The 26,694-nt window shown below is 42.8% G+C and overlaps 1 protein-coding gene across 8 annotated transcripts in view; it reads left to right on the top strand.

Annotated features, from left to right (window-relative positions):
* Nucleotides 1-26,694, top strand: part of PSD3 (pleckstrin and Sec7 domain containing 3) — a 119,205-nt gene that overhangs the window by 58,744 nt on the left and 33,767 nt on the right. For 7 of the 8 annotated variants that reach the window (XM_021534829.3, XM_021534826.3, XM_021534828.2 and 4 more), the window contains 2 exons: nucleotides 1,669-1,758; nucleotides 23,702-23,745. In XM_021534829.3, the coding sequence (XP_021390504.2) occupies nucleotides 1,669-1,758; nucleotides 23,702-23,745 (134 nt within the window). Of the gene's footprint in view, nucleotides 1-1,668; nucleotides 1,759-13,010; nucleotides 13,469-23,701; nucleotides 23,746-26,694 lie in introns of those variants that run through there. The other variant, XM_077789972.1, reaches the window with a different exon arrangement.

The raw sequence follows: 26,694 nt of genomic DNA, 5'->3' as shown, positions 1-26,694 counted from the left end.
CTTAATCCCCTTTATGTTTCCTGTCTTGCCACACTTCTATTTGTAACTAAACAGTTTTTGCTAGGTGTGTCTTGGAAATGCATGCTTGCTTCTCTGCACAGAGGTCATCACTCACATTGGTGCTAGAGAGTTTTGAGATCTCTTCAATCTCTCCAGACCACCAGGCATATCTTCTGTGGCACTGTATGGAGATGTTAGCTTTGATGCTGCAGCAAAACAGACATTTGTCTGCAATGCCACATTGCTGTTGGCTTTGGTCAGCATGGGAAATCTGCCAACTGCTGCTTGGAGGAAATAAGTAGAAGTAGGCTGAAGTTGCAGGGAGAAAAGAAAGCACTTGTAAATCTACTAGACCAGCTCCAGCCTTGTTGTCAGGAGCCAGCCTGTTGTGGGAAGCCATGAATTGTTCCAGGGCTACTGCTTGCCTTCTTTCTGTGGGTTTATGCTGGCTGCAGGCTGTGGGCTGTTCTTATTGGCAAGGTGAGGCTGATGGCCAAGATTTGGTGGTTTTCCTGATCATACATTATGGAAGGGCAATAGAGGATATGCACTTTAAGCTGTCATGTAACTCATAACATCGAATGCCTGTATTACCAACTGGTGCCCTTGCTTGGGCTCCAGTCCTGTTTTAATTTGGGCTCTTGCTTCTAGCCGAAGACAAAGCTCACAGAGAGCTCTTCTGTTGTATTTCTACAGACAAAACATGCCCTGACAGTAGAAAAGTCTTCACTTCCATCTCATGACTGAGAGTGGTGCTATCCTCAAAGATACCGTGACTATCACAGAGCCCTATTTTCCTCTCTGTCTAGTGCATTTCACACCTCACCTCAGGCTGCTTTCCTTTTCTCAGATGTCTTTGGTGTCCTTTTTCATCAATGCAGTGTTATAATTGTTGCCTACTCACACGGCTCCCCGCATGCTAAGCAGGGGCCTTCTAGCTCCTGGGGGACTGAGTACAGACACTTTTTCTGAGGGGTGATGGAGGCAGGGATTCAAGAGTAGTTCAGGGCAGCCTCAAACTTCTGGATATAGTTAGGCTCCTACACAGACATGTAGGAACAGCCAAACTGTTCCTTTCTGTTTGTGGCTTATTTGGGCAACTTTCAGTCTGAGGCTTAGACAGGAAGAGAGAAAAGAGAGTGAGCCTATAGAAATGTCAAAGCAGCCTCAGCCTGTGAATCAGAAAAGGTAATGGCCACATCTGGGCACCACACTTCAGCTCAGGGCACTTGCCACTGAAAGGAGGCATATGAAATTGTAAGAGAAGGGTGTAGAAAGGGCCTCAGTCAGGTGTTTCCTGGTGCCCCACAGCAGATTTAAGTAGAGCTTTTTCATCAGAGACTGGTAGAGCTTTTGAAGATATGGGGATATAAGGACCATGCAAATAACAGAGATCTTCATCATTATCCTCTTCATTACCCCCAGTATTAAGATGGGATTTTTTTGGGGGCTGTATGTGGGCCTTTGGGTACAAAAGTACTTCCCCTTTTCTAACTATATGCATACAAGGATGCTAATCTGTGAGTAATCTCATGAATGCGTTCTTAGTGTTGCCTGCCTTGGGCTTAAGGGAGAGCAGGAAGATGCATTTAATCTGATGTTGCTTGTTCCTGTCATTATGGAAAGCAGCAGGAATATGATGTTGTGTTTCTCTGACTCTCCTTTCAGAACATTGGGAAAAAGATGACCTGCCAAGAGTTCGTTGCTAACCTCCAGGGGATGAATGATGGCAGAGACTTCCCGAGAGGGCTCTTGAAGGTAAGGAATTAACTGCAGAATGTGGGTTTCATTTCTGCTGAAAGATGGTTCAAAGCAAAACCCATCTCTGAATCTTAATTGTCAAACATGACAAGCGATGGGCACCTTTCTCCTCCAGAACATACACAATATATATAATGTTTATTTTCTTGTTTTCCCTCTTGCCTTCACTTCATAGTGAAGGAGACTCTGCAGCACAGAGAGGTGAAACTGAGCTGCAGCAGGTCTCGCCCCAGAGCTGTGTGCTTTGTAAACTCCTGTGGTTATGCCAGCCCAGAGTGCTGTCTCCTGATTACAGCAGACAGAAGCAGCCAGTTGGCTCTGAATGCGAATACATTAAAGGCTAAGCCTGATCTCTGTGTACAATCTGGAAGGCGTGTGTGTTTTTTCATCAAAGGTGCTTTGGGGTATTCGCATTAGAGCTGGAGATGTAATTTCAGATTATAATGTGCTATCTGGCACAGGCTGCATTGCTTCAGCTTTTGTTCATTAAGTTTGTGCCAGGAGTTAAATCTGAAGAATGGGGGAAGAGGCTGAGCAGGACAAACCTTGTTTTATTGTCAGTAATAATGAGAATGTTTTGCTTCTTTTTATTCTGATTGCTAGCATGAAACAGCACTTTGTTTAAACGAAGACAGGTGTGCATACACTGGAGTTCTTAATTTTTTTTTTTTTGTAATAGAAATAAAAATAAGAGGGTGCCACATCTGAGAGCTGACCCAATGCCTGTTGAAGCGAACGAAATGAGTTGCCATCTCTTGTGTAAATTTTGTGTCATGATCGTTGTGAAATACAGATATACCTGCATAGTTGAAAGCAGCAGAATTTGTCATTTAGTGCTGGTTATTTCTTCATCATCTTCATCTTTTTCAAGGAGATTTTTGTTGGCCCCTCCTGCTTCAGTTCTTACTAAGCAATGGGGAATATGAAATTTTAGATTTAATGTCTTTAATTTTTGAATTTGTATATCTGTCAACAGCCACACTTAAATTACTTTTTCCCCCAAGGAATCTCATTTCTCTGTTTGCCATAGAAGGATGTGCTGAGATTAATTTGCAGGCTAATTACAGCCCTTACTGAATGAATAGATCTCCAGACTATTTTAAATAACCTGTTTAAATAACCTGACTGTACTGACAAGAGACTTCCAATGGTGCTCACCTGCTGTTTGTTTTCCTGCTCACAGAATTATGTAGTTGGGGTTGTACCTTTGTGTTTAGTGCTCACCTGCTAATGCTAGGGATGTCTGACTCTTCACTCAAAGCAATACCAGGGCTCAGGATCTTTTGGATGTAGACAGACAGAAGAAGTTTGGAGTTGGTGTCCCATGTTGCTTCGGGCTTTCTGCCCTTTTCTGTGTGATGCCTTGATGTCTTTGGGACAGAGTTGGCACCCAAGAAGATTTGATAAACTAATCCTTGTTTTTTAATTTATTGGTGGAGGGGAGTGGAGTGAGTACAAGTAATTGTGCTACTTCACAGCAGCCATGCTGCCACTAAATGTGAGATTAGAAAGAATCAGCGGAAATAAATTTTTGCATTAGTCTTAATAAATTAAATTCATTGTACCTCTTCAGCACAGCACCAAAGTGCATGTGGCTTGCTGCTGCATTAGCTGTGTATCTACTGAGCATGGGTGATGTTGCAAGCCTTCTCCCTGCATCCTTGCCCAGCTGTCTGGGAGAGGAAGAGTGGTTTCCACAGGGTGGCAGTGTATCCCTGTGGGAGTGAGGTCCTGAGCACCCACTGGTGCCTAATGTGGTGAAGCAAGTGAGCTTTTCTGCCTCTGCAGTTTCTCCATGTTCTCCTCGTGGCCCTGCTGCACCCTTGTATGAACTTCTGCAACTCTGCTGAGCCCCAGAGTGAAGCTGAGCAGTGGTGGAGGGGAAGGAAGGCTGTGGAGAGCTGAGTGTTCTTCCAGGGCTTGTGAAGCTCTGTGCAGCATTTATTGTGGATCCAGTTCCCAGAGTCAAGCAAATGCAAATGCTTGTGCTATCCAGGACAGCTGGTGGACAGGCATCAGTCAGATGTCACCTTCACCCTGAGTGTGGAGTGTGTCCCTGAGTGTTTTGTCTAGATAGGAAAATAGCACATCAGGGGCCAGACATTAACACGTGAGGAGGGACACACTTTTGTGTGATCAGCCTCAGAAAACTTCGGACATTGGATCAAGTTACTCCTTTCTTTCACCTCCATGGGGGAGCTATCTCTATGTTTTATTAAGTTTTTTTCCAACAATGAGAACACTTTTCATACAAACCACAAGGCCTTCATGACCTGACTCTCTGTGTGTCACTAGTTGTACTTTGACAACAAATTATTTCACTCTGGTTTGAAAGTAGAAATAAGAAATGCTAATGTGATCTTCCTCACCTTGTATCTTGCTGTCTGTTCATTTAACATTGAACATGGTTTTGCTTTTGTACACCTGTCTGCACAAAGAATCATTGCCTTTTTCCTCCCTCCTTTAGTCAGATCTGAGGTTGCTTTTACAGTTGGGGCTCATAAAGACAAGTACGCCAAACTGTGATTAAAAGTGCACTTCTCCTCATGGGGTCTGCTTGTAATATTCAAGTATTCATCACACATACATATGTAGAAAGGGAAGCCATGGCTAGGATCTCCCTCCTTGGAAAGAAAACAAAATCTGTCTGACATTTTGGCAGTGTCAAGAACCTCATGATGACAGTGTAGGAGTGGTTTATTTCTCACATGCTCACACCAGCTTTAATCTTCTGTAGTGATACCATCTTCACAATTATATGCTAGGGAATTATACTGTGTGACTGTAGCCTTGTTCAGAGCTGGGCTTCACAAGATTTTCTGGAATGAGGAGGAGATTGGCTTGGAAAGAGCCTAATTTTGGCCATACATTCTTGCTTCAATGCCTGAGGGCAGTGTGGTCCCCATAAATAAAGTGCTGGCATGGTGCTGGCCACAATATTTTCCTCCTGTCATCTTGAGACAAGGTGCATGGGAGTCCACTCCAGGAAGATAGCATTAACAAGGCCTTTCATATGTAAATAGAGAAAATGTCTCCCGTGGTCCACAGAGAACCTGCAAGAAGGCATCACTGAGGAATTGGATCCCTGCTTTTGTTAGCAGTGTTCTGGGAGGAGTACTCTGTTGTTAGGCTGTGTGCAAAGTACCAGCTGTCCTGCATAAGTAAATGTCCTCTGCATTTACAGCATCCAGCACACCTCATTCATGGACATATAGGCATCACCCAACCTCTGACATGGGCTGACTGGTGGTGGTGATGCCCCATGACATCAAGGGGGAAGTCATACCTGGCTGTGTGTTTTCTGGTAGGAGGTGGTAGCTCTTAGCTCTTCACTGACCTATTGTACTGTCTGGGAACCTCCATCATGCTGAGGTACCTGGGATGCACTTGGCTAGACTCATCCTTTCAGGGACACTGCTGGTGGAGATAAGATGCCAATCCTTCATAAAAGATCTGCTTTTTCTCAAATACTGTTATTTGGGTAGGCCTTATCTCCTGCAGAAGCACTGTAATGAAGTGACCAAATTAACTTGGAGTTGCTGGTGCTGAACTCTTCTGAAGAACCCGTCCTCCTTAATTTCCTAAATGATCTGAATTCTTGATTAGGATTCCTGGGATATGTAATTTCCTATAGAAGCTGCAAAGTAGGGTTTATCTCATGTTGCTGTCAGTTCCCTGCACTTTAATTGCGGGGTGTTTTTGCCACTGTCTTTCTGCCTCCTCTTGCTCTCCCTCTCTTTCTTTTCTTTAAATTCCCTTTGAAAGCCATCCAAAGCAAATACTCAATTTAAAGAGAATTACTGGCATCTTACTTCATCCATTCCAATCATTTCAGGTATTTAGCAGAGAGAATGAGCATCAGGTGGCTAACTTCTCCCTGCACAGCCTCAGCTCCCCTTTGTGGAGAGGAACTCAAACTAATTGGACTGCTGTGTGTACCCTAATTGCTCTCATCAGCAGTCTCTGTACTTCATCCACTTTGTGGCTTTTTGGCAAGAAATTCCCACCTTCGAGGGAAGCCTGATGAAGCTGGGGAAATGAGAGCCTGTGACAGCATGCCAGAATGGCCCCAGGAGGACTACATTGACTGCTACAACACCCTGCAGCAGTGGGCAGAGGAAGGAGAGGACCAAGTTTCTTTGCTTCACTGAATAAGACAGAGCTCTGCCTCTTTGTTTCTTCCCCAAAGTAAAGTTTTTTCTCATAAAAAATACTTCTGTTGGAAATAGTATTTTTGGGGCATTTTTATCTGTATGAAATAGAAGATTGGTTACAGAAGGCCCCTTTCAGATGCTAGAAGACAACAGAGTCTAATCTGGTAGTATAAAAGTCAGGGAATGCAGGATTAAATTGTTAATCCTTGTCTTAAAAAGTTGCTTGTGAAAGCATACTTTGCTTTCGCTCTCAGAGGAGCCACAGATCTATAGGGAACTGTAGGTGACTGTAGGGAACACCTGGCTTGTCTTCACTCTTCTCCATCCTTGCTTAGAACCTTCCTGCCATGATAACCTTTGTTTCCTTCAATTTGGGGGTTTTTGGGTGTTGTCATTTGTCCTATTCAAGAGCAATAACCATTTAAAGCATGCCAGTGGAGAACTGATAATTGGACCAGGTTATGATGGTGTGGGTATTGCTTTTGTCCCTTGAATTACAGCGATTCCTGACACTTTCCTGCCCTGTTGAAATGCAAATATATTTTCTTTTTGCATTTCAGGAACTTAGCTCAGTGCATATAAAAAGAAAAATCTATAATCTATATATTTTTTCTCAAGTCAAACCCAGATCTGAGTTGAAGAAAGCCTTATAATAGCAGAAGCCTAATACCAGCTGTCTCTGAGCAGGGAAAGCAGAACTTTAAACAAGTCTTAAAACATAACATTTTTTGAAGGTGATCCAAGAATTAGGATTGCTCTGCATAATCTAGGGGTGGTACAAGGGATTGCTTTTTTTTAGGAAGCAGGCTGATTTCAGGATGGACCTGTTCTGCTTTGACAACCTGCATTTCTCTGAATTATTTTTTGCTCCTTCAACCTTTCACCTCTTTACTTCCCAATTGTTATTCAAAACGTCTCACCTGGCCTACCAGGCTTTTGGGTCAGCAAGGAATGAAACTCAGGCAGAGTCAGCTAAGAATTTCCATTGCTTCTGGCTGCCATTATGTGGCTCAATACCAGCCTCATAATGAACATTTGAGGGGTTAATTTTCATCTGTGGAGGCAAGCTGTCTAGTGTCTTGTCCAGGTTGATCAGACAAGGGAATTATTTGACTTCTCCAGCCTGTTAGATAGCCAAGGTCATCAGCTTGTCTCTGGCTATGACTGAAATGCACTGCAGGTCCCAAGGATGAAGGTCAGCTGTCAAGTATGGAGGATACAGACTGGTAGTCTCCAGGAATGATGCACTCTGCCACGTTAAAAGAGGAATTTTGGGCTCTTTTCAGACTGGGAATTCTCTAATACAATGTCATACATACATTTTGGTCCCTATGACTTATTACTCCCACCTCCATGTAGGTAGAAAACAAATTCTGAAAAACATTCTTTGATCTTCCACCCACTGATCTGCTTGAAATTTAACTTCTGTGCTGCATCTCAAGGGAAGGAAGAGTACGAATATAATTTATACCATATTTAAAAAAAAAAAAAAAAAAAAAGAAGAAGAAGAGAGAACATTCCTTCCACAAGCTTTAGGATTATTGTTGAATAAATCTTTGGTATTCCTTCTGCTTGTCACCACACTTTTCAAGTAGTATTGGACTATTCTCTCTCTGACCCAGTTACACTGTTTTCTTTCAAAAAAGAGTATTAGGCTGTTCCTTGAATTTGGATTTTTTTTTTCTCCTTTCCTGTGATGTTAAATGGAATATTTTGTTTCCTTCCAAAGTCATGCTTTCTTGGACGATTAAGTATTCACAAGATCCTTGTACAAGTATGGGGCAAATCCAAGATACTAGTTTTCTGCCCTGTTGACAGATGGGTTCTGGAATGTGTCAAGAGAAGTAGGAAGGATTTAATCTGCTTTTGGGGCAAGGTAGCTGGACATGACTCCATAGGCATATGGAATTGTGGAGAAAAGGTATGTCAAAGTCTATGCCTGTTTTCCCCTCCTCCATAGTGCAATGCCTACAGCCACACCTGGGACTGACTTACAACCTGTGTGGATCTTAGAGTGGCTTCAATTTCCTTCCTCCCTGTCTCTTCTCACACTTCTCCATATTATGCCCCTTCCCTTTCTTTTTGCCCTCATCCTTTTGCCTTCTTCCTTCCTTCACCTTCTTCCTCTCATCCCCAACTTCCTTGTCCTACCCTTCCTTTTCCTCTTTTCCTTTTTTTTGATGTTGTGTTTGCTGTTTGAGTCAGAGAGAAGCCTAGGAGGGTGGGTGTTTTTCTTTTTTTTCCTTTTTTGTTTTTAATGCAGATCTCTAGGGTGAGAGGTTTGTTTCAGTGATGTTGACTCAAATCATGCTCACTGCAGGGATGGAGGCAGAGATTGTTTGCAGCGGATCTGAGATCGTTTGTAGACTTTGCATCACTTCTCTAATCACTTTCCTGTGGATTTCTGTCACACCTATGCAGAATTTTAGGGTTTTGATGCTTTTATGGATTTTTTTGTAGTGCTGCGCTTTTCTCTCTTTTCTGTAACTACATTTGTCAGCTTTAAGTTAAGGAACTTGGTGGTCTGTGTTAGTCTGCCTACTGTATGGCTCACTTAATTTCTGTGAGCTTTGTTGACAGCAGATGATAATTCCTAAAAGGAGGAACTCAAGAAGAGGAGCTTTTCCCCTTGGATACTGTAGTGCTTTGCCAGGAAGTAAAACAGCTATTCTGTGAAACAGCTGTTTTCAGATCTGCTGTGAGGAACATGAAGATGGCTGAAGACATCACTTGCAGTCTGATCAGGATAACAGGGTGCATGATTTCTTTGCATCCCTGTTATTATCCAATGGCTTGTTTCCATTAAAGCAGGGGACTTACCTTAGGAGTGGTTTCTTTTGGCACAAAATGCACTGTGGATCCCAGAGATACAGTGATACCAAGATTTATTTGATCTTCCACCAGTCGTTGTGTTTTTGTCATTCTGCTCACTTCTAGGTGCTTACTGATATAAAAAGTCAGTTGTAAAGACTGGTGACCATGAGCAGCTGGCTGTGGATGCTCTTTTTTGCCTTCTTCTCATGTAACTTAAGCCAGAGATAGTTCAGTTGCCCTCATGCAGTCATCCATAATTCTCCCATCATTCCAGCTGTTACTCTGCTAAGATTCCAGTTGACCTGGTTGCTTGTGAATGTAGAAATTAAGTGGTTGCTCTAGTATTTCTGCTGTTCACAGGAGACATTTAATGTTGATTGTCAGCTCCCCCTAGTCAGCAGACCTCAGAAATTGTTATCTGAATATTACAGGAATTTTACTGTTGATCAGTTTTAAGCCCTAGTTCTGTAGCCATTGTATAAGAGTAGCTTATCCATCAGAATTTACTTTCCCCTTCTCTACTGTTGTGGGGAGAAGGGAAAAAAAACCATGAAAGAAGGAAACATGAAGGATGAAGGAAAGATTTAATTATGGTTGTTTATTTAACAAACAGCATTTAGTGGCAGTATTAAGTAGTTCTGCCTTTCTGTGCTGCACAAATATGTTACTAGCTTTTGAGGATATATTTAAAGTAATTGGTATGCATGTGTTTATGTATTTTGTCAGCTTGTGTTGTTTGTATTTGTTATTGACATCAGGCCTAAATTATTCTAATGGATTCCTGTGATTCTGTTTGAGGACTTTGGAGTTCTTCAGATACAGTGATGTGGTCCTTAGGTTTGTACCCCAAAAGCCAGTATTGAATTTTACTTTTAATTCTGCAGTTTTTCTTCTTGTGTTGTTGATTCGCTGAATGACATTAGGAAGACCAAGCAAGGACTGAGTATGTTTTGCCTCCCAGGGAAACTTGACTGGTGGGAGGAACAGATGGGAAGGAGCTTATTTCAGGGTAAATTGGAACAGCTGCCCATTTCCTCTGTGGGTGATGGGGTCTGACAGTGCCTTGTGACAAGAGAAAATCTTTTGTATACTTTTAAAAGGATAGGATGGAAGGAATAATAGTAACTCTGGTTTTCTGCTTCTGCATTTGTTTTGACTCAAATTTTTAAATTTTCCTGCTGTTTCATGGTTTGTTCCTTAGAGGAACTGATAGGGAAGGTCCCTATATAGGGTCACAGTCCTTTTGGTCACCCCAGTTGTGTCACTGACTAAACGAATATTTACATTCTACCCCTTTCCTACCACTTGACCTCTGAACAAGAGGAAGATTCTGAATTCTTGACACACTTGGAGAGTTCCCTGGCTGTGGTGACCTCTGATTTTTCTGATACTGTGCAGCTATTTCAGCCCCTCTTTAAAAACATCCCTTCTATCCCTCTGTCCCTCAAAACACTTTTCCCTTAGAAATTCCTGTTGCTCAATTATAGACGTAAATCAATCCTATGTGCCTACTAATTTCTAAAATGGTGGGTCTTCTCTAGTGTCAAAGCATGGCCTTTCCCCAGAATAACAGTAAGTGTGTACACAGAATACTGGCTCAGTAAGGAGTACAAGATTGTATTATCACTTGCAGATGAAAATCAGGGACACTGATGAAATCTAGACTGAATCCTCAGTCTGAAGATATTTAAGGCTTCAAATATGTTCTCTCAGGAGGCTCTCTTTGGGAGAGTGTGAACTGAGAAGTATTTTCTCAGAAAACACTGAAGAAAGAACATCCTTGGAGTTTTGGACTGCTGCAGAAACAGACTTGTTCCTTTCTGAAGTAAGGTTGCTGTTCTACCTGAGTATCTGCTAAATTCAGCTCAGAGTGCTAGATGAACTGCTGCAGCAGTGATGGTGCTGTGGGTAACACAAGAGAAAAGAAATACTGCTTTGATTCAGTCTAGTTTGTATTTAATAATAAAATTGCTCTGTATAATTGATACTGGCCTAGGTCTGTGTGTGATATTTAGGGAGTATAATTATTTCTGATATGTTGAGAGTGCTTAGGGAGTTGGCCCTATAAATCTGAGAGCAAGAATAATCTGCTAGGCAGGGGGCTGCTAGGATAGAGACTGATTTGTGGCCATTTACGTAGCACCTGTCAGGACCTGCTGCTTAGCTCATCTGGAGCGGTTTGACTGCAGTGCAAATTTCCTCTAAGAAGAGATTTTCTTTGAAAAGCTTTCACACAAGCAGTGGATAATTTCACATGGGTTAAGTAATATAAAATCTTTTCAGCGAAGTGACAGAAGTAACTCAGAGCATGATTATTGCCGAGAAAAAGGTTCTTTTCAGTTATCATCTAGCAATGACAGATTTCTGTAAAAAAGGGGCACATTTTGGGTTTGATCTTAATGGGAGAGGTAGTGATGGGCTTGCTAGATCTGAATGGGTGGAAATGGAAATATATTTTTCTTGTTGGCCAGAAGGGAAGGTATTTGTGCCTCAAGCAGAATGGAGGCAGAATCTGTGAGGAATCAGAAGTTTCCCACCCCAGGGACAGTTTCTGTGTTGATACTTAGGTAACCTGTTCCCTGTTCCACTGTTGTCCTTCAGCAGGGTCCACACCTTTTACAGTCTGTGAGAAAGATACACACCTTGTAGCATCATTGGGAACAACATTAGCAAAGGGTTAATGCTATTAGAAAGGCTGCTGCATACTGGAGAGACAGCAGTATCTTTTGTGAGCAAAATGGATCTAGGACCATCATGTGGCTGTCTAGCCAGTTGCCCTGTAAGGATGTAAATTTCTGATTGTAAGAGTCTGGGAAGATGTAACCAGGGGAAAGTCCATCCATTTATATGCATCTTATTTACCCTGGGGTGCTGTTGGGCACATGACATGGGGCATGAAAACTCTCATTTTGCTTTCACATGGCTTGGCAGACATGGAACAGGATTCAGATGTGAATAGAGACTGGAGCCTCTTCACCCAGTTTTTGGCTGTCTGAAGTAGCTCAGCATGGGACATTCATGTCAGCATGCCAGGGCAGTGCTGCCTCAATGCTGCCTGCATGCAGACTTGCTCTGTGTGTGACAGTGTGAATGGGATGTGAGCCCTCATGTCCTCCACAACCCAGCATCACTGCTGCTGTCCTTGCCTTGCCTGTGGTATGATGGTATGGGGCAGGTTGCTGAACCTAGTGTTAGCCTTGCTGCAGTCTTCCAGCTCCTCATGCACCCTCTGCACCGTTTGCCTTTTCGGGGTTTGGCACAATGTCCCCACTGTCCACTTTTCCCTTGCTGCTCACACAAGCTGCTCCACCTGTCCAGTGTGTGTCTGCAGCTGCCACGATCCTGTGTTGAGCAGAGCAGAGCAATCTCTCTCTCACATTGGAGCACGTTTCCATGGCAATGCACAGTCTGCTGCACTCTGGGTCTCCAGGAGCCAGAAATGATGGTGCTTTTGCAACATTGAGGTAAATGTCTCTCTTTTCCTGTATTTAGTGCATCCACCCCTCAGTAAGAGTACTAGCTCCTTCTGGCATTGGCCTCCCCTTGTCCCCTGCATGAAGGCAGGTGGTTCCAGGCAAAGAGAGCGTGCCTAGCCTCTGGAGCCAGGCTCGTGTGGTTGGATGGTGCCTCTGGCAGTGGTAATAGCCCTCCCATCACTAGGCTGTATGGGTTTACCATGAGGGAGAAACAGAGTGCCACTTGGGAGCTGCATCATTTGTGGGGTTAGCCACTGGAGCATGTGGTTTGCCTGTGTGGGGGTATGGATACAGCTCTCCTGGCTGCTGAGTGGGGAGATGAGTTCCTAGGTGCTTGTTCACACCTCCTCTGACGCTGGTTTGCACTGATCATCTTGGGAAAATAATTTCTTTTCCACTAAGCCCCTTTAAGAGTATGAAAGTGGTCTTGCTCTCTCTTGCACTTTGGGAAGGCACCCCAAGGACTCTGGCTAGTGAGTGCAAATAGTGAGTTGTGGAAATTTGCTGATTTGTCTCTCTGGGGCTTGCCAGTACTTTTTTATGGTGCTGTAGGTTTTCACTCATTTCTTCAGTGCTCTGAGAATCCATCAGTATTTCTCACATCCTGTAGCTTCTGGCAGGTGATTGAAGACTCTTTTTACAGCGTTCTTTGTTATTGCAGGCAGTAATGAGCATGGCAGGCTATTGCAGGCAGGGAATTGTGGCTGCATGAACTGAAAATAATATCTTGGCTTGATCTGCTGGCATTTGTACCAGCATCTTTCTCTCCACCTCTCTCCCTCTCACTGTTGGTGTGTATGTGAAGGGGGAGCTGATGCTGGAGAGGGGAGCAGAGCAGAGCAGGGGAGGAGTTTCTATCAGCGTCTTCCTTTTCTTTTTCTTTTTTTTTCTCCCATCCAGTGACGTGAGCAATGCCTGGAACAATCAGGCTGGCTCCATACACTGTGCCTGAAGATGCTGGAGAAAACAGCCTAGTGTGCTTTAAGCAAACACTGATTGCTTGAGCCTGGGCTCTCCAGTCGTGACATTTTCCAGTTCCTCTGCAGGGGATTGGGAAGTTTCATTAGCTTTCTTCTTTCCTATCCCGTCCCCTCACTTTTGGAAATGATTGGAGTTAACAGTGTTCAGAGCACCAGCAAAGTCCGGGTGAGAGCCACAGGTTCGGTGAAATACTCCCGAGAAGAATCTCTCTGGCGGCAGTCCCATCGGTCAAAATCTATGAAAATATCCAACTCCTCCGAGTTTTCTACTAAAGAAAGCAAGGTAAATGACTAAATATTAGTAGTGTTTTGCCTGTTTAGGCTTGGGGTTGGTGTTGGGAAAAGGTTACACTTTGCAGGAGTTAAGAGCTCTGGATGGTCTGCAGTGATCAGAAAACTGCTGTCAGGTCATGAAAAAAAATCTCTGCATATGAGGAGAGACCTGAAGGTGAAAGAACTCTGGTGTTATAATGATCAGGTCTTAGTTGAATGCCCTGTCACTGAGCTTGGTGCAGTAGTAAACAGGGAAAACTTGCTAGTGACAGTGCTGGTTGGAGCTGTACTCTTGGGAAATGTGCCAGAGTTGGCAGGTGATGTCCTTGGGATTATTTGTTTAACAGGAATTGTTTTCTATAGAAAAATAATTTTTAGTCCTTACCTGCAGCTCTGTGGTTTAGTAGGTGTAGGTGCTAGGTGAAAATATTGTCTAAATTGCATGTGTGATTAAATACTGCTGTCAAGTATTTGTTAGGAAGGCATTGCTTGTGCATTTGTAGGAATACATTAATGTATTGTAATGGTTGATAGCACAGGCTATTCCCTGTGACTGTGTGCAGCATCTCCTCACCCAGCCCAGCCCAGTTATTCAGTTCCTAAGCAAACAGCCCCCACGCCATGCAATATCTCTTTTTTTTCCTCATCCCTCTCACCCACACAATAATGGAGAGGCACCCAGGAACTCCTGGCAAGTGTTTTAAGACCTGTCTCCCTCTCTAAGGTGCTCCCTATCTCCAAGGGTCAGATGAACTTTATGCAGTGACAAAAATAAGCCTCTGATTTCATTCTTACTGCCAGTTGATTCTGACCTTGGGATTAAAAGATACAACCATTTGCAAAGGTGTGCTGAATCAGGGTGAAATATTTCAAAGCATCTACCAAGCGTTTAACTATGCCTTGGGTCCGTCCATGTGCATACAAAGCAGGCACCATGCATGGATCTTCCTGTGGTGTGCCTTCCCTAAATCTCCTATCTGTTCTGTGAGAAACCTCTGCTCTGCCATGGTGAAAAGACCCCAGTGCTGCACGGTAGTTCCTAGCAAAACACTCTCTGCTAGCTTACAGGTTGTATGGCATTTTAGAGCCTGAGCTGTGTAACTTAAATCACAGGGTGATTTGCAAACAGAAATAAATGTCAAGTATTTTTTCAGTTCAATTAAGTGAGCCTCTGTTTTCAGGACCTTATAAATTGTGTCTAAGAAATAGTGCATTACTGAGTTAGGGCAGAGAAATATCACAGCCATCATTTTCAGGCTGTTGCTGATGCAGTATGTGCTTCTTCAACAAATGTCAAAGTAAAGGCTGCATCTTGCATGTGCTCTGGGACCCTGCTCTCGTGATCACTTTCACCCTAAGCATGGGAATAATTGCACGGTATTTGGTGGGAGGATTTGTACATGAAAAGTCTCCTGCATTTGGTAAAATCTCAAGTCTTTTGACACTGGATGAATTACTTAATCTCTATATCTTCCTCTCCCAGGCTTTGTGTCTACTCTGTATGCATGGTGTAGCGTCCTCAGGGCAGGGACTTTCTCCCAGGGATGGTGTCTGACACAGTTAACTACTGCAGTAATGAAAGCTCTGTGTTCATTCCTCTGTGGCATTTGTAATTTACTTTTCTTCCTTTTAGGTGATGTAGGTTGCTATTTGAGAGATACCCACTTCTTTTCCTGCCTATCTCAATATGATGGAAAGAACACTGCAGCTTCGTTTCAGTTTATTTTACTGTTTCTTTATTTCAAGCAAAGGTTTTTGTATCTGTAGGGCATCTGAGATGCATAAAAGCTGTGTTATGGAGGGCTGAGAAGATCCCTGCATTCTCTTCAGTGGTGCTTGCCTGGTTGATAAGATGACAATTGGCTCTGCAAGTGATTGGTGTGTGATTTTGGTCAGTTCTGTTCTTTCCATCTCTCTGTTCCCCCTTTCCCCCTTCTGATCTTTGCCCATTTTTTTATTTTTTTTTTTTTTGCTAAGACATTGCTGATTTAGCGAACCAATTTATAACTGAGCCTTGGCTCTTTGATACTGTTGTGTTGGTGGAAGAACCTGGAGGTTTTTAATCTGTAGTGTGGCAAAGCTCTTTTTATTAGTGTAACTGTGCATATGTGTTTGTGCATCACTTCTCAGGAAATGTCTTCAGTTCTAGCTGGGCTTTTCAGGACACTGATGCCATGTAGATCTCCTCAGTCTTAAGTAAGGTTTGGTTTGTAGACTTCATATTTCTGTGGGTGTGTCTCCCTCTTTGTGTCTGGACTGCATTGTATTTTATCTGCTCCTCATATAAAGTGATTACAATGCTCAAGACCTGTTCCTGGGACTGCTTCAGCTAACTTTGGACAGAAGATAGATTTAAACCATTTGTGCCTCAGAAACATACTCCTCTTTTACTTTTCACTTATATGACTCAGCCTATTTTGGTAAGCTAGAGAGTATTATGTATCCACATGCTTTAGTATGAACAAAGCGCCAGCATGGTGCCTGCAGATGAGGTCTGCCTGCTGCCAGTGTCAGAGAAGCTAGGTAGCCCAAGTATCTTTTATCTCCTTGACTCACATCAGGCAGTGCCTCTCTGTGGACAGGCTTCACTAGGGGGATGCATCCTGAATGTGTATTATAGGCAGGTACCAAAGCTTTAGGCCAGCAGAAGAACCTGTGAAAAGGATATTGTGAATTGTGTACCATTGTTCTGTGGAGGGCAGGCTCAAGTCCAGACTACATGCAAGGTGAGTCAAAGGATTTTAGGACAATCCTTGTGACCCAGCATGCTCTGTAGTCTCTTTTTCTGACAGACTTTTTTCCTGCAGCCAGGGACTGAATTGCCAAGTACTTTGCACCTGTCCTGCCTGCCAATGCACAGGGCCAATAAAACAGTTTGAAATAGGCTGTGTAAAAATAGGCTGTGGAGGTGCTCCACTATCAAGAAGTACTTCTCTAGCCTTTTCTCTATTTATCTGTAATAATTCAATATGCTGCCTTTATGATAGCACTGGTTAAACACTTCAGGAAGTGCAGAAAAAAAATCTTTTAAAGCAAGATGTATGTATTAATACAGAGGATGCATTTCTTGTGTGGCATTAATTTCTTGGGTCTCTGGAGCCACAGCTAACCATCCTTTTCTGTGTTATGATGATGTATCTGGCACAATCTTTCTTTCCTTTTTTTCTTTCTCCCCCTCCCCCTCCTTCTCCATACAAACCAGATTTTTAACAGAGGAGTTTCTCTTCTAAATGTTCTCCTCCAGTTGGTGACGCACTTGAAATTCCCTGGGTGAAATGATCTCCTTTCCTTCCCTCTAAAACATTCCTATCAACCCTATCTCCTCCTACACCAAAACAGCATTCATCAGTTCCATATGCTTCTGAACAGCTCTGTGCTGTTCTATGAATAATGTATGCTGGCTTGTTAGAAGAACGTTTGTTGTACAAACCAGTGGAATTTAAAATTGAGAGCAATATCAGCAGACATGTGATGCCATGCACTAATGTACAGGCTTCTTGGGGTACTATTCTAGCATCCTTGCTGCATCCCCATCAGAAGAGGGGAAAATGCATGAGAAATAGAGGGTGTGTGGGCTTTGAATCTGGCAATGAGCTACAGGCACTCAGTGATCAGAACCCTTATCCTCCCTTTGCCAGGTGTTACAGATCTGTGTATGAGGACAGGAGAAAATGTCAAGATCTGGGTTTTGAAGGAGGGTGGCAAATAGCAGGTGGTGGAGTAGTGTAGATTTGTATTCTGAGTGAGGGCCAGCCTTCAGATAGTGATCTAAACAGCAAGCTACGAGTGATATATAGCAACCAATATAGCTCTGCATGCAGACTTGGCAGAAGGCAGTGGTACTGAGCTATGCCCTGGTCCAAAGGATGAGCACATTAACAGCTATTAGGTCTCCATGCAAACATTTGTAATGTCTGGTATCTGTTGCCTCTAGAACATGTTTTATTTTTTGTAGAGTTCTGCTACTTCTGTTGTTCTTTCTCCCTCCTGTAAAGCAGATATGGCAGCAGCCAGAGCTGATGCCTATCTGACTGCTCAGCTCCAAAGGGCAAAGCCAATGGGCGGGTGCTGAGTGATTGGGAGAGGTGCTGTGACTGCAGAGACTGGGCATGTCTTTGCCCTCAGGTGTTTCTGGGGCTTCCTTGCTGTTGAAGTCAACCATGCCATTATCAGCTGGAGGTGAAGAAGTGTATCTAGGCAGGGCTGCTTCTGGTAGTGGCAGCAGGGAAGTGTGGCAAAGGCCTGGCTCAGAACACATGTGCATCCCGGTTCTGAGGGCATCAAAAGCCACCCAGGCTATCCTCTGCAATGATCAGATGATCATTCCTCCAATAATGACTCCAAAAATCAGGGAGGAGCTGGATGCAAACAAAGACTGTGGAAGACAAGAACTGGAAAAGACAGTCTGGGTCATCCCTGCTGTCTCTATGAACTTAGTTTTGGTTTTGCCTATTCACCGGTTCACAGCAGGTGTTTCTGGCTCCTCTTCTGTGCGTGGCGCAGGTGTAAAAAATGTGTGGTATATTCTTTTCCCTCTTGGCAGGCTTTTCTGCATGGGCTAGTGCAAACAGCTTTCTTCAAGAGCCAGCCCTATGTTGCTTTTTAAGGGGAGGAATTGTACAGTGCTCTGGGATCTCTTCAAGCATCTTGCAGCCTAGTGGCCAGGCTCTGGGGGCCGTGTGTTTACCTATAACTTAGATGATTTACCACTCTCAGTATCTGTGTAATTTGCTATGTCCTTGTCCCTGCGTACACACCTGGTTGTGCCTTTCTTTTGTGCTCTGCTTCTGCATGCAGAGGCTGACTCACAGCATCACTGGCAGCCGGCAGGTGACAAGAGCAGCCTTTTTAAATAGGTCCAGTGGTTCATGCATGTGACAAGATTTTGAGGAATATGAGGGTGGTGAATGACCTTTTTACCCTTGGTAGCTTTGTAAAATAAACCAGACTTTTCAGGAGCATGCTCTCCATAGTTTTGCTTTTCTTTCCAATTGGAATAAAAGTACCAACTAGTTAGAGTTTGTGAAAATCTGGGGTTTTTGTGGACCCACTTGCTTACCAAAGGGGAAATGGGGGTGGAATTATGCAGTTTTTTAGTTACAGCCTTCCACTTAAAAAGGAAAGTGTTTCTTGCCTAGTTTATGAACAAATACAAGCAAATCCCACAAACACATAAGAAACTCATTTTTTAATACTTCAGTCTTTTAAGGGTCAGATTTGAACTGTAGGAGACAGCACTGGAGTTAAAACAAGGAAGGTGCCTAGGATTTTGCCTGCTGTTCTGCTTATGCAGTAGTCAATTTCTTTTATTCTTCCTTCAGAATTGCACTTGTTTCTCCAAGGAGTTTATAGCCTTGCAGAGCCTGAGGTGTGATATACCTAGAGATCAACACTTACCAGAAAGGGGAAAGCTGTAAGCTGTAAGGACCAGGGATAAAAAGTCAAAGCACTAAAGTCAGACACTGCTGAGTAGTTGGTACCTGGGGGTTTGGATCCTGTTTAGAGTAGCCTTGGGTAACAAAAGAGATAAAAGGTCTTTCCACTTCCGGACTGGTGTCAGTCCAGCTTGGAAGATGACATTCTGTGCATTATTCATTCTATCATTTACTGCTCTGGATCAACCTCTTGTTTCTGTCTTACACAGCAAATTTGCAAAACACTTCCCAGACTAGCAGGTAGGAAGTGGTGATTGTTTTGTTGTCAATCTGTAACAGTGCTTCAAATTAGAGCTCTTTTTTTTTTTTCTCTCCATTTCCCAGAGAGAAAACATGAGTTAATAAAATCTGTCCTTGCAGCTAGCTAAGTACCGTGAGAGTCATGACCATGCCATAATCTCTGGTGAGCTTTGTTGCAATTTCATGAAGAATTTAAGTGCTTGTCTCCAAGTTTGTTTGATTTAGTCATACTCCGGAAAAAATGTCTATTGAAAAGAGCTACTGTCTGAATCAGGGCATTGGGGAATAGCCATGAGGTAAATCAGGGAGCAGGTTGCTGTACATGTATAGTTCTGGTTACAGAACACGGCAGGAAAAAATTTTCCTTCTCTGGAACATATGAGAGCCCAGGCAGACATCAGGAAAATGTTAAATTAGAAAATGTTTTGGAGAAGTGACATACAGCAGCTCTGAAAGGCTGGTGAGTCCAGCAGCAAGTGTGCAGCCTCTCCAGAGTCTCTGCCAGAGAGGTAGGTTGGGGAACAGGCATGAGAACTCGTGTGTTTGCATCTCTGGAGAGGTCTGCTTGCTGAGGTCTCAGTGAACATGCCTGGTAGACACACAGAACATGCACAGGTTTACAGAATACAGCTGTCTGGGCTATGCATACCCTCTATAGTTTTCTTTCTGTTTTGTAAATACAAGAAACTTTTTGACAGGCTCTGTTTGATGGTCTGTGGGGGGCACCATGTCCTTGGTCAGATGTGTGCCATATGACTGGGTTGTTGTCGGTTACTCCCTAAAGAAGGAAGATGATGTCTGGCTTATTAGTAAAGGTTGGGACAAACACAGCTCTCTTTTCACAAGGCACAAGCCTGGGGCATTTGTTATCCCTGCACCAATCTGGACTGCTGCTTTTGTGTGTTCTGCTCTTTGGCTGCAATGATCCCTAGAGACGTGCTTAGCAGTGAAATCTCATAAAAACCTGCACAAGGCAGGTGTTAATTTTCAGAGGTTTTGACCCAATCTTGTCGGCATTTTGGCCAGAGGGAAACAAATGTTTCCTCAAGCCAGGTTTTTGCTGTTTCTGAAACACATTGGGCTCGATGAGGAAAAAAATAACTGGTTATGAAAAGCTGGAGGAAGTATGCAGCCGCTTCGCTTTGTATTTGGAGTAATTTTCTGGCTCAAAATATAAGAGAATATTTTAGTCATACCAGGAAGAAAAGAACAAGTCAAAGAATAAGACAGGGGCTTTGGCCAAATCATGTAAGAAATACTCAGTGACTGCAGAAACCAGTATCAGCTTTGGTTCGTGTAGAAAAATGGTGTTGTGTCTAATTCTGCTGAACTGGCAGGAGAAATATTAACTCTTTCTTTTGCTTTCTTTCTGCAGAGTGCTCTTAAAATCTCTTGATAGCTTTCACCTGAAAATTAAGCGAGTGCCTACAAATTGTCAGAAATGCCCATCTGTTCATCTTTGGTTGTTTGCCTTTGGTTCAGAGTGCCTTACACAACTTTAGAGAAGATAGGATCTGTAGAAACAGTGAAAACTCCAGACTTGGAAATACTTAATCATATTTCTCTGAAGGGCACACTGAAGCTCGAGTTAGTGGTGAGGACCTCTCTTTGCTAGCTCAGTGTCAGTAGGATGAGGCCTAAGTGTTCTTTGTGTTAATATCTGTTGTATTGGTCTGAGAAACCTACCTTCTATGCACATTGTGGCCAAGAGTTGCTGCCTGTGTAGCATCAGCTTGAATTATACCATAATGTTTGATCTGCTTGTGTATGGTTCAGTTAAGCCATATTTCCACAGAGCTGAATATTAAGGATCTTCAAATAAGACTTCCAGATCCAAAAAGGAGCCAGTGGATGACAGGATGAAGAGTGGGATATGCTCATGTGAATTCAGCTGTGGCATATGCAGAAGACTAATTTCAACTCTTAAGTTTCCAAATTATTTTTGGTTTGGGTCAGCATTAAGGCTATCTAAATGTTACCGTTTCTGTTGAGCATCATGTCATAGCTATTATAGTATGTGATTTTCAGCCTTGTTCATACTTGATGTGCTACTTTTTGCTAATCATGTGCATCAACAGTTCTTCTACACGTTAACATATTTTGAGGCTGTGTAGGAGTTATGTGCCAGAGGGAGTAAATCTAGCTATGTATATAAGGTGAATTACAAATGCAGATTATGCGTGTGAGAATCAGGGACATTCCATACCAAAATACTTCACTTGAGTTAACTGACCTATTTGAAGAGCTCCATTACCTTGGTAATACCAGGGGTTTATCCGTTGTATACATCAGCTCATGGAGGGCTGAAATAAGACATACTTATCCACTTGATATATGTAATTTCTTTAAAAAAAAAAAAAAAAATCCATCCCAACTGTCTGAAACTGGGTTCAGTGTTGTTTTGTTTTGTTTTGTTTTGTTTTTGTTTTTTTTTAAAGTCAGGTTTCAGACCCTTTTCTTTGCAGGCTTGTATCAAAAACAGAACTGTTACCTTTGGTGTCAAACTTACTGGGCACCTTTTCTATGAATTGAAAGAGGAACAGTGTTAGTGGACAGCAGTCCCAGATAGTGATTTTCAAGCACAAAAGTTGCTTAACATTAATTTTCTGTTTTGCACTTAGAAACGGATCATGTTTTATGTTTAGGTGTGTGACTGGGAAAGCATTCAGGCATCTGTGAAGCTTAGGGACTTTGGATAGCTATTCTGGCAAATTTTCACAGATTGGCCCATACGGTGAAATATTAAAGTCTCCATTAAAGTTATTGACCAAAAGGTCTCATTGATTGTCAGGAATCAGACTGAACTTTGAATTTCAATGCAATAGTCCTGTGGCTTTTGCAAACTAAGTAAAATTCAGGTTCATTACCACCTGAGGAGCTAGAATGTACCTAAGTCAGTTAGAACCAGTGAGATGTATCCCGGAGTCCTGAAGGAATTGGCTGATGTAGTTGTCAAGCCACTCTCCATGGTATTCGTAAAGTCACTGTAGTCATGAATTCACCATTGTATTGGTGAAGTCCCAGGTAACTGGAAGAAGGGAAACATGGTACCCATCTTTTAAAAGGGTGGAAAGGAGAACCCTGGCAACCAGGAACCTCCCAACCTCACTGCCTGGATGGGAATATCATGGAGCAGATCCTCCTAGAAGCTGTGCTCTGGCACATGGAGAACAGGGATTCAAGACAGCCAGCACTGCTTCATCAAGGGCAAATCCTGTCTGACCAACCCAGTGGCCTTGAATGATGGAGTGACCATGTTAGTGGACAAGGGAATGGCTACACATGTCATTTATCTGAACTTCTATAAAGCCTTAGACCGAGTTCCTCACAACATGCCTGTCTCTTAATTGCAGAGAGATGGATTTTATGCATGGACTGTTAGACAGCTAAGAAAGTAGTTGGATGGTCACATCCAGAAGGTAATGGTCAATGGCACAATGTCATTGACCAGGGATCAGTACTATTTAATATCTTCATTAATGACATGGATGAAGGGATCAGATGCACCCTTGGGATATCTGCAGGTGAAACTCAGCTGAAGGATGAGATGGTGTCCAGAGTAACCTGGCTAAAATAAAAAAGTAGGTGCATGGGAATCTCAAGAGGTTTAACAAGACCAAGTTCAGGGTGCTGCACCTGGGTCAGACCAACCCTTGGGTATCAGCACAGGCTGGGGATGAGCAGATGGAGAACAGCCCTGTGAGAAGGACTTGGGGGTGCTGTGGGTGAGAGGCTGGACATGACCCAGCTATGGGCTCTCCAGAAAGCCAAAGGTGTCCTGGGCTGCATCCAGAGCAGCGTGGGCAGCAGGGACGGGAGGGGATTCTGCCCCTCTGCTCTGCTCTGGTGTCCCAGCACAGGGACAGGACATGGAACTGCTGGAGTGAGTCCAGAACAGGGACACCAAGGTGATTAGGTGGATGGACCACATTTCCTATGGAGACAGGTTGAAAGAACTGGGTTTTTTCAGCCTGGAAAAGAGAAGGTGTAAAAGCAATCTAAATGTGGCCTTCCAGATCCTGAAGGCAGCCTACAGGTAGTTTTTACAAATGCATATAAGGAAAGGGCAAGGGGCCATGGCTTCAAACTGAAAGAGAATAGCTTTAGAGTATATGTTAGGAAGAAATTCTTTACTGTGAGGGTGGTGACCACTGGAACAGGTTGCCCTCAGAAGCTGTACATGACCATCACTGGAAGTATTCTGGGGCTCTGAGTAACCTGGTCTAGTGAAAGGTATTTCTACCCATGGCAGGAGTGTTGGACCTAGATAGTCTTTAAGGTCCCTTCCATGGGTATTTCATGATTCTATGTTCTTAAAAAGGCACAAATTACAAACCCCAAAATATTGCTTGAGAAAAATGACTGTAATCTCAAAACACACATTCAGTATTTTTTTCTTAGGTGGAATTTCTGGCTGAAGATTTTCACATTACCATTAGCAGATACAGGACTTTCTTGATCAGAGACCGCCTGCTTGCTGATATTAGCTGGGTATCTTTCCTTAGCATATTAATGTATGTGTAGGAGGGGTCTAACAATAATTCCATCTCATTTCTCTCCCTTTGTAGGCCCTCTACAATTCAATCAAGAATGAGAAGTTGGAATGGGCAGTGTAAGTATACTTCTGTTGTAGAAATTAGAAGTTTAACAGTAGTACCTGTGTAGTAATCTGTTTATACGTCCTGTGTCATCGTCTGTGTGGGCTCCAAAACCTGTAGAAGATAGCCAACGTACATAATGAGTTTGCTTTCTTGCTAATGAATGACCTGGCAATACAGCATCATCTGTTTCTCCAGCAAGGGGAGTTGTTAATAATAGGAGCCAACTGCATTTGTAAGGAAAGAGGACATTTCATTTAGTAGGAAACTTCAGCCTGAAAAGAGAGAAATTAAATCCTCTGTTGTTCTATGGCTGCATAAATAAAACAGAAGTTGACGTCTCCCTTTATCTTTCTGTTCATTGTGTCAGAACTGCTGAATAGAAACACACTTCTTGGATTGAGTTTCCTGCTGTTGGTTTATTGTCTTGGTTTATCTCCTGATTAACTATGCATAACTTGACAACAACCTAATGTGAAAGATGATAAATGGACAAAGTCTGATATCACTCCCTCCAATCCTTAGTTGCTTTTGACAGGATAACACTTGTTAACTATGTAAATGCTGCAGACAAGAAAAAGCTTCAGTTTCTGATTGTGTTAAACTGACATTTCTCTGTGCTTAGGTTTCATGTGGTCTAGTTATGCCAGGAAGGTGCAGAAGTGTCTACTCTTTATTTTGCCACTTGCAGAACAGTGGATTTTGGTATAAAATAGGAAAATGATGTCTTATATATGTTTCAGCTATACAATGGTATTTCCCTACACATATTTACATATCTGAAACCTCACCTTCTTGGGAACAGCGTATGTCTGGAATGCATGTTCCTGCACCTCTTGTTCTAGAGTTTCTAGCAACTGCCATAGGTCTTGTAGGCCCAGTGGCTTCTGATCTTCATTGTTTTTAGTTCATGATCTGCAAACAAATTTCTTGTTAGGGTGTTTAGTCTCACAAGGGCAGCTGGTTCCAAGTGGGATTGCTGCCCCAGTTTAGAAATGTGTTAGGTGGTGTCAGAGTAGTAAAGAAGGTGTGCTTTTAATGAGAATCAGCAAGAAGTGCCATCTCTGATGAGCATTAAAAGTCATGGTGGGAGACATTTTCACAGACTGTGTCTTGGACCTGGAACATGCTGTGTGAATCTTACATGTCACACTGAAGCTGTTTGCCAGACACTGTCACAGGTACTTTAGAACCAGCAGAATCCATTATGTGACTTTCTCAATGTCAGAATTTTTGTCCAGCTCTTGCCAAGAAACTATACCGTGTCTAATACACTTGGGCAGCCTCCAGGTGGGAACTGGCTCATGACTGGCTCTGCTCCCATGAACCTCAGTCAAGGTGATTTATGAGATCTTGCTCCTGTATAGGTGGTAACTGCTTTGATATTTACATAGTCTAGTCCATGTCCTTTGGGGGAAAATTCCAAGCAGGCTGAAGAGGGATAATTCAGACTCTTTCTTAAATAAAGCTTTGAGTGGATATAAAGCTACTTTCTTACAGGAAAATGCTCAGAATGCCAGTTGTCTGCTCCAATCTGAGATTGACACATAGCTAGGACTAATGTTACAATTAATTTCCATGATGAAAAACAAAGCTCGTTTTGGGCATTGTCAGTACCTTTAGAGCTGAGAGTACTGGCTGGAAGAGGAAGTGTGAAGATGTTTCTCTTCATTTTTATAGAGATGTGTTGTTGGCGTAAAATAATAACCCCAAGAAGCCCTGGGACTGCCTGAGCTTGAGGGAGGAGGCACATATATCTCTTGCTCTGCTGTTGTGATCTGCAAAGAAAGCTGAATAGGAAGGAAGCATAGTCAGTTTTGTTCTGGTGGGACCAAAGAAAATCCTGTCTCCCTTCCAAAGATTATTCCTTTGCTTCCATAGTGCACTTGGCAGGCTAAGAAGAAGGAGGTGAGGCAAAGGTGAAGATAGGTCTGCAAACCCCAGTATAAGCTCTCCTGCAATGCTGGCATTTCGAAGGAATGCCTTTCCTCCAGCCAGAAATCCTTTGAGGATCCTTTGCTCATCAGCTAAGCAAAGGTTTAAGAGCTACTCTGGAAGTACATTATTTAGTGGATTAATGGCTATCAGTAAGTCCATAGGCAGGAAAGGGTAATGGTGAAACATAAGATGGGGAAGGACTGCTATCCAATCCTTATCTTACTAGCTGTGAGCTAGGTGTGTTATCATCTTATGCAGTTTGCAGTACATTTCCAGTAGAATTACAGTCTGATCCAAAGCCCACGCAAAGAAAAGGCTACTATTGACTTCAATTTTGTAATCACGAGAAGTGACACCTTAATCAGCAGATGTTCTCCAGAGACTTTCAGTAGGAGTGTTCATTTATCCTTTTTGAACAGGAAAGCATGAGTACAGCTGTGAAGAGAGAATTGCATTACAGTTTTTCTTCTGCAGTCATGCCTGGTTCAAGTTCTCCACAAAGTTAAAAGTGAATCACATACCATAATCTGTAAAATAAAGAGATCTGACCTGAAATGTACACTAGTCTGGTGAATGTGGGATCTTGACAGCACACTTCAGCTCCACACTGCAAGCCCCAAAGGTGTGAACTGTTCTTCATGTCTATTGTGGATGGGCTTAAATTTGAAACAAGGGAAATTTGAAATCAACCTTTAAAAAGGTTGGTTATGAATTTAAACCAAGGCACAGGTTTGCCTGGATAAAGTACAGAAGTTCTTTCATTGGAGGTTTTTTTGAACTGGTTGTTCTGTCTGGAATGGGTTAAGAAGAGGAGATCCAGCCATAGAGGGAAAGAGATTGCCTGGCGTCCTAACATCCCTACATTGTCTGTAATAGTATATCCCAAGGTTTCAGGTGTTTTTCATTCTTTGGCTTTCACACTGATCATTGTCAGCTTTAAGCTGAAAAAGAAAAAACCATTTGATTACAAAAGTGCCAGAGCTAAATTATGTTTTGTTTGCATGATGTCTACATGGAAATGTCAT

Source organism: Lonchura striata, chromosome Z, assembly GCF_046129695.1.
Source record: "Lonchura striata isolate bLonStr1 chromosome Z, bLonStr1.mat, whole genome shotgun sequence".
Classification (NCBI taxonomy): Eukaryota; Metazoa; Chordata; class Aves; order Passeriformes; family Estrildidae; genus Lonchura; species Lonchura striata.
Note: the sequence above shows the minus strand (reverse complement) of the source record. Positions and strands in the feature narration are given on the sequence as shown.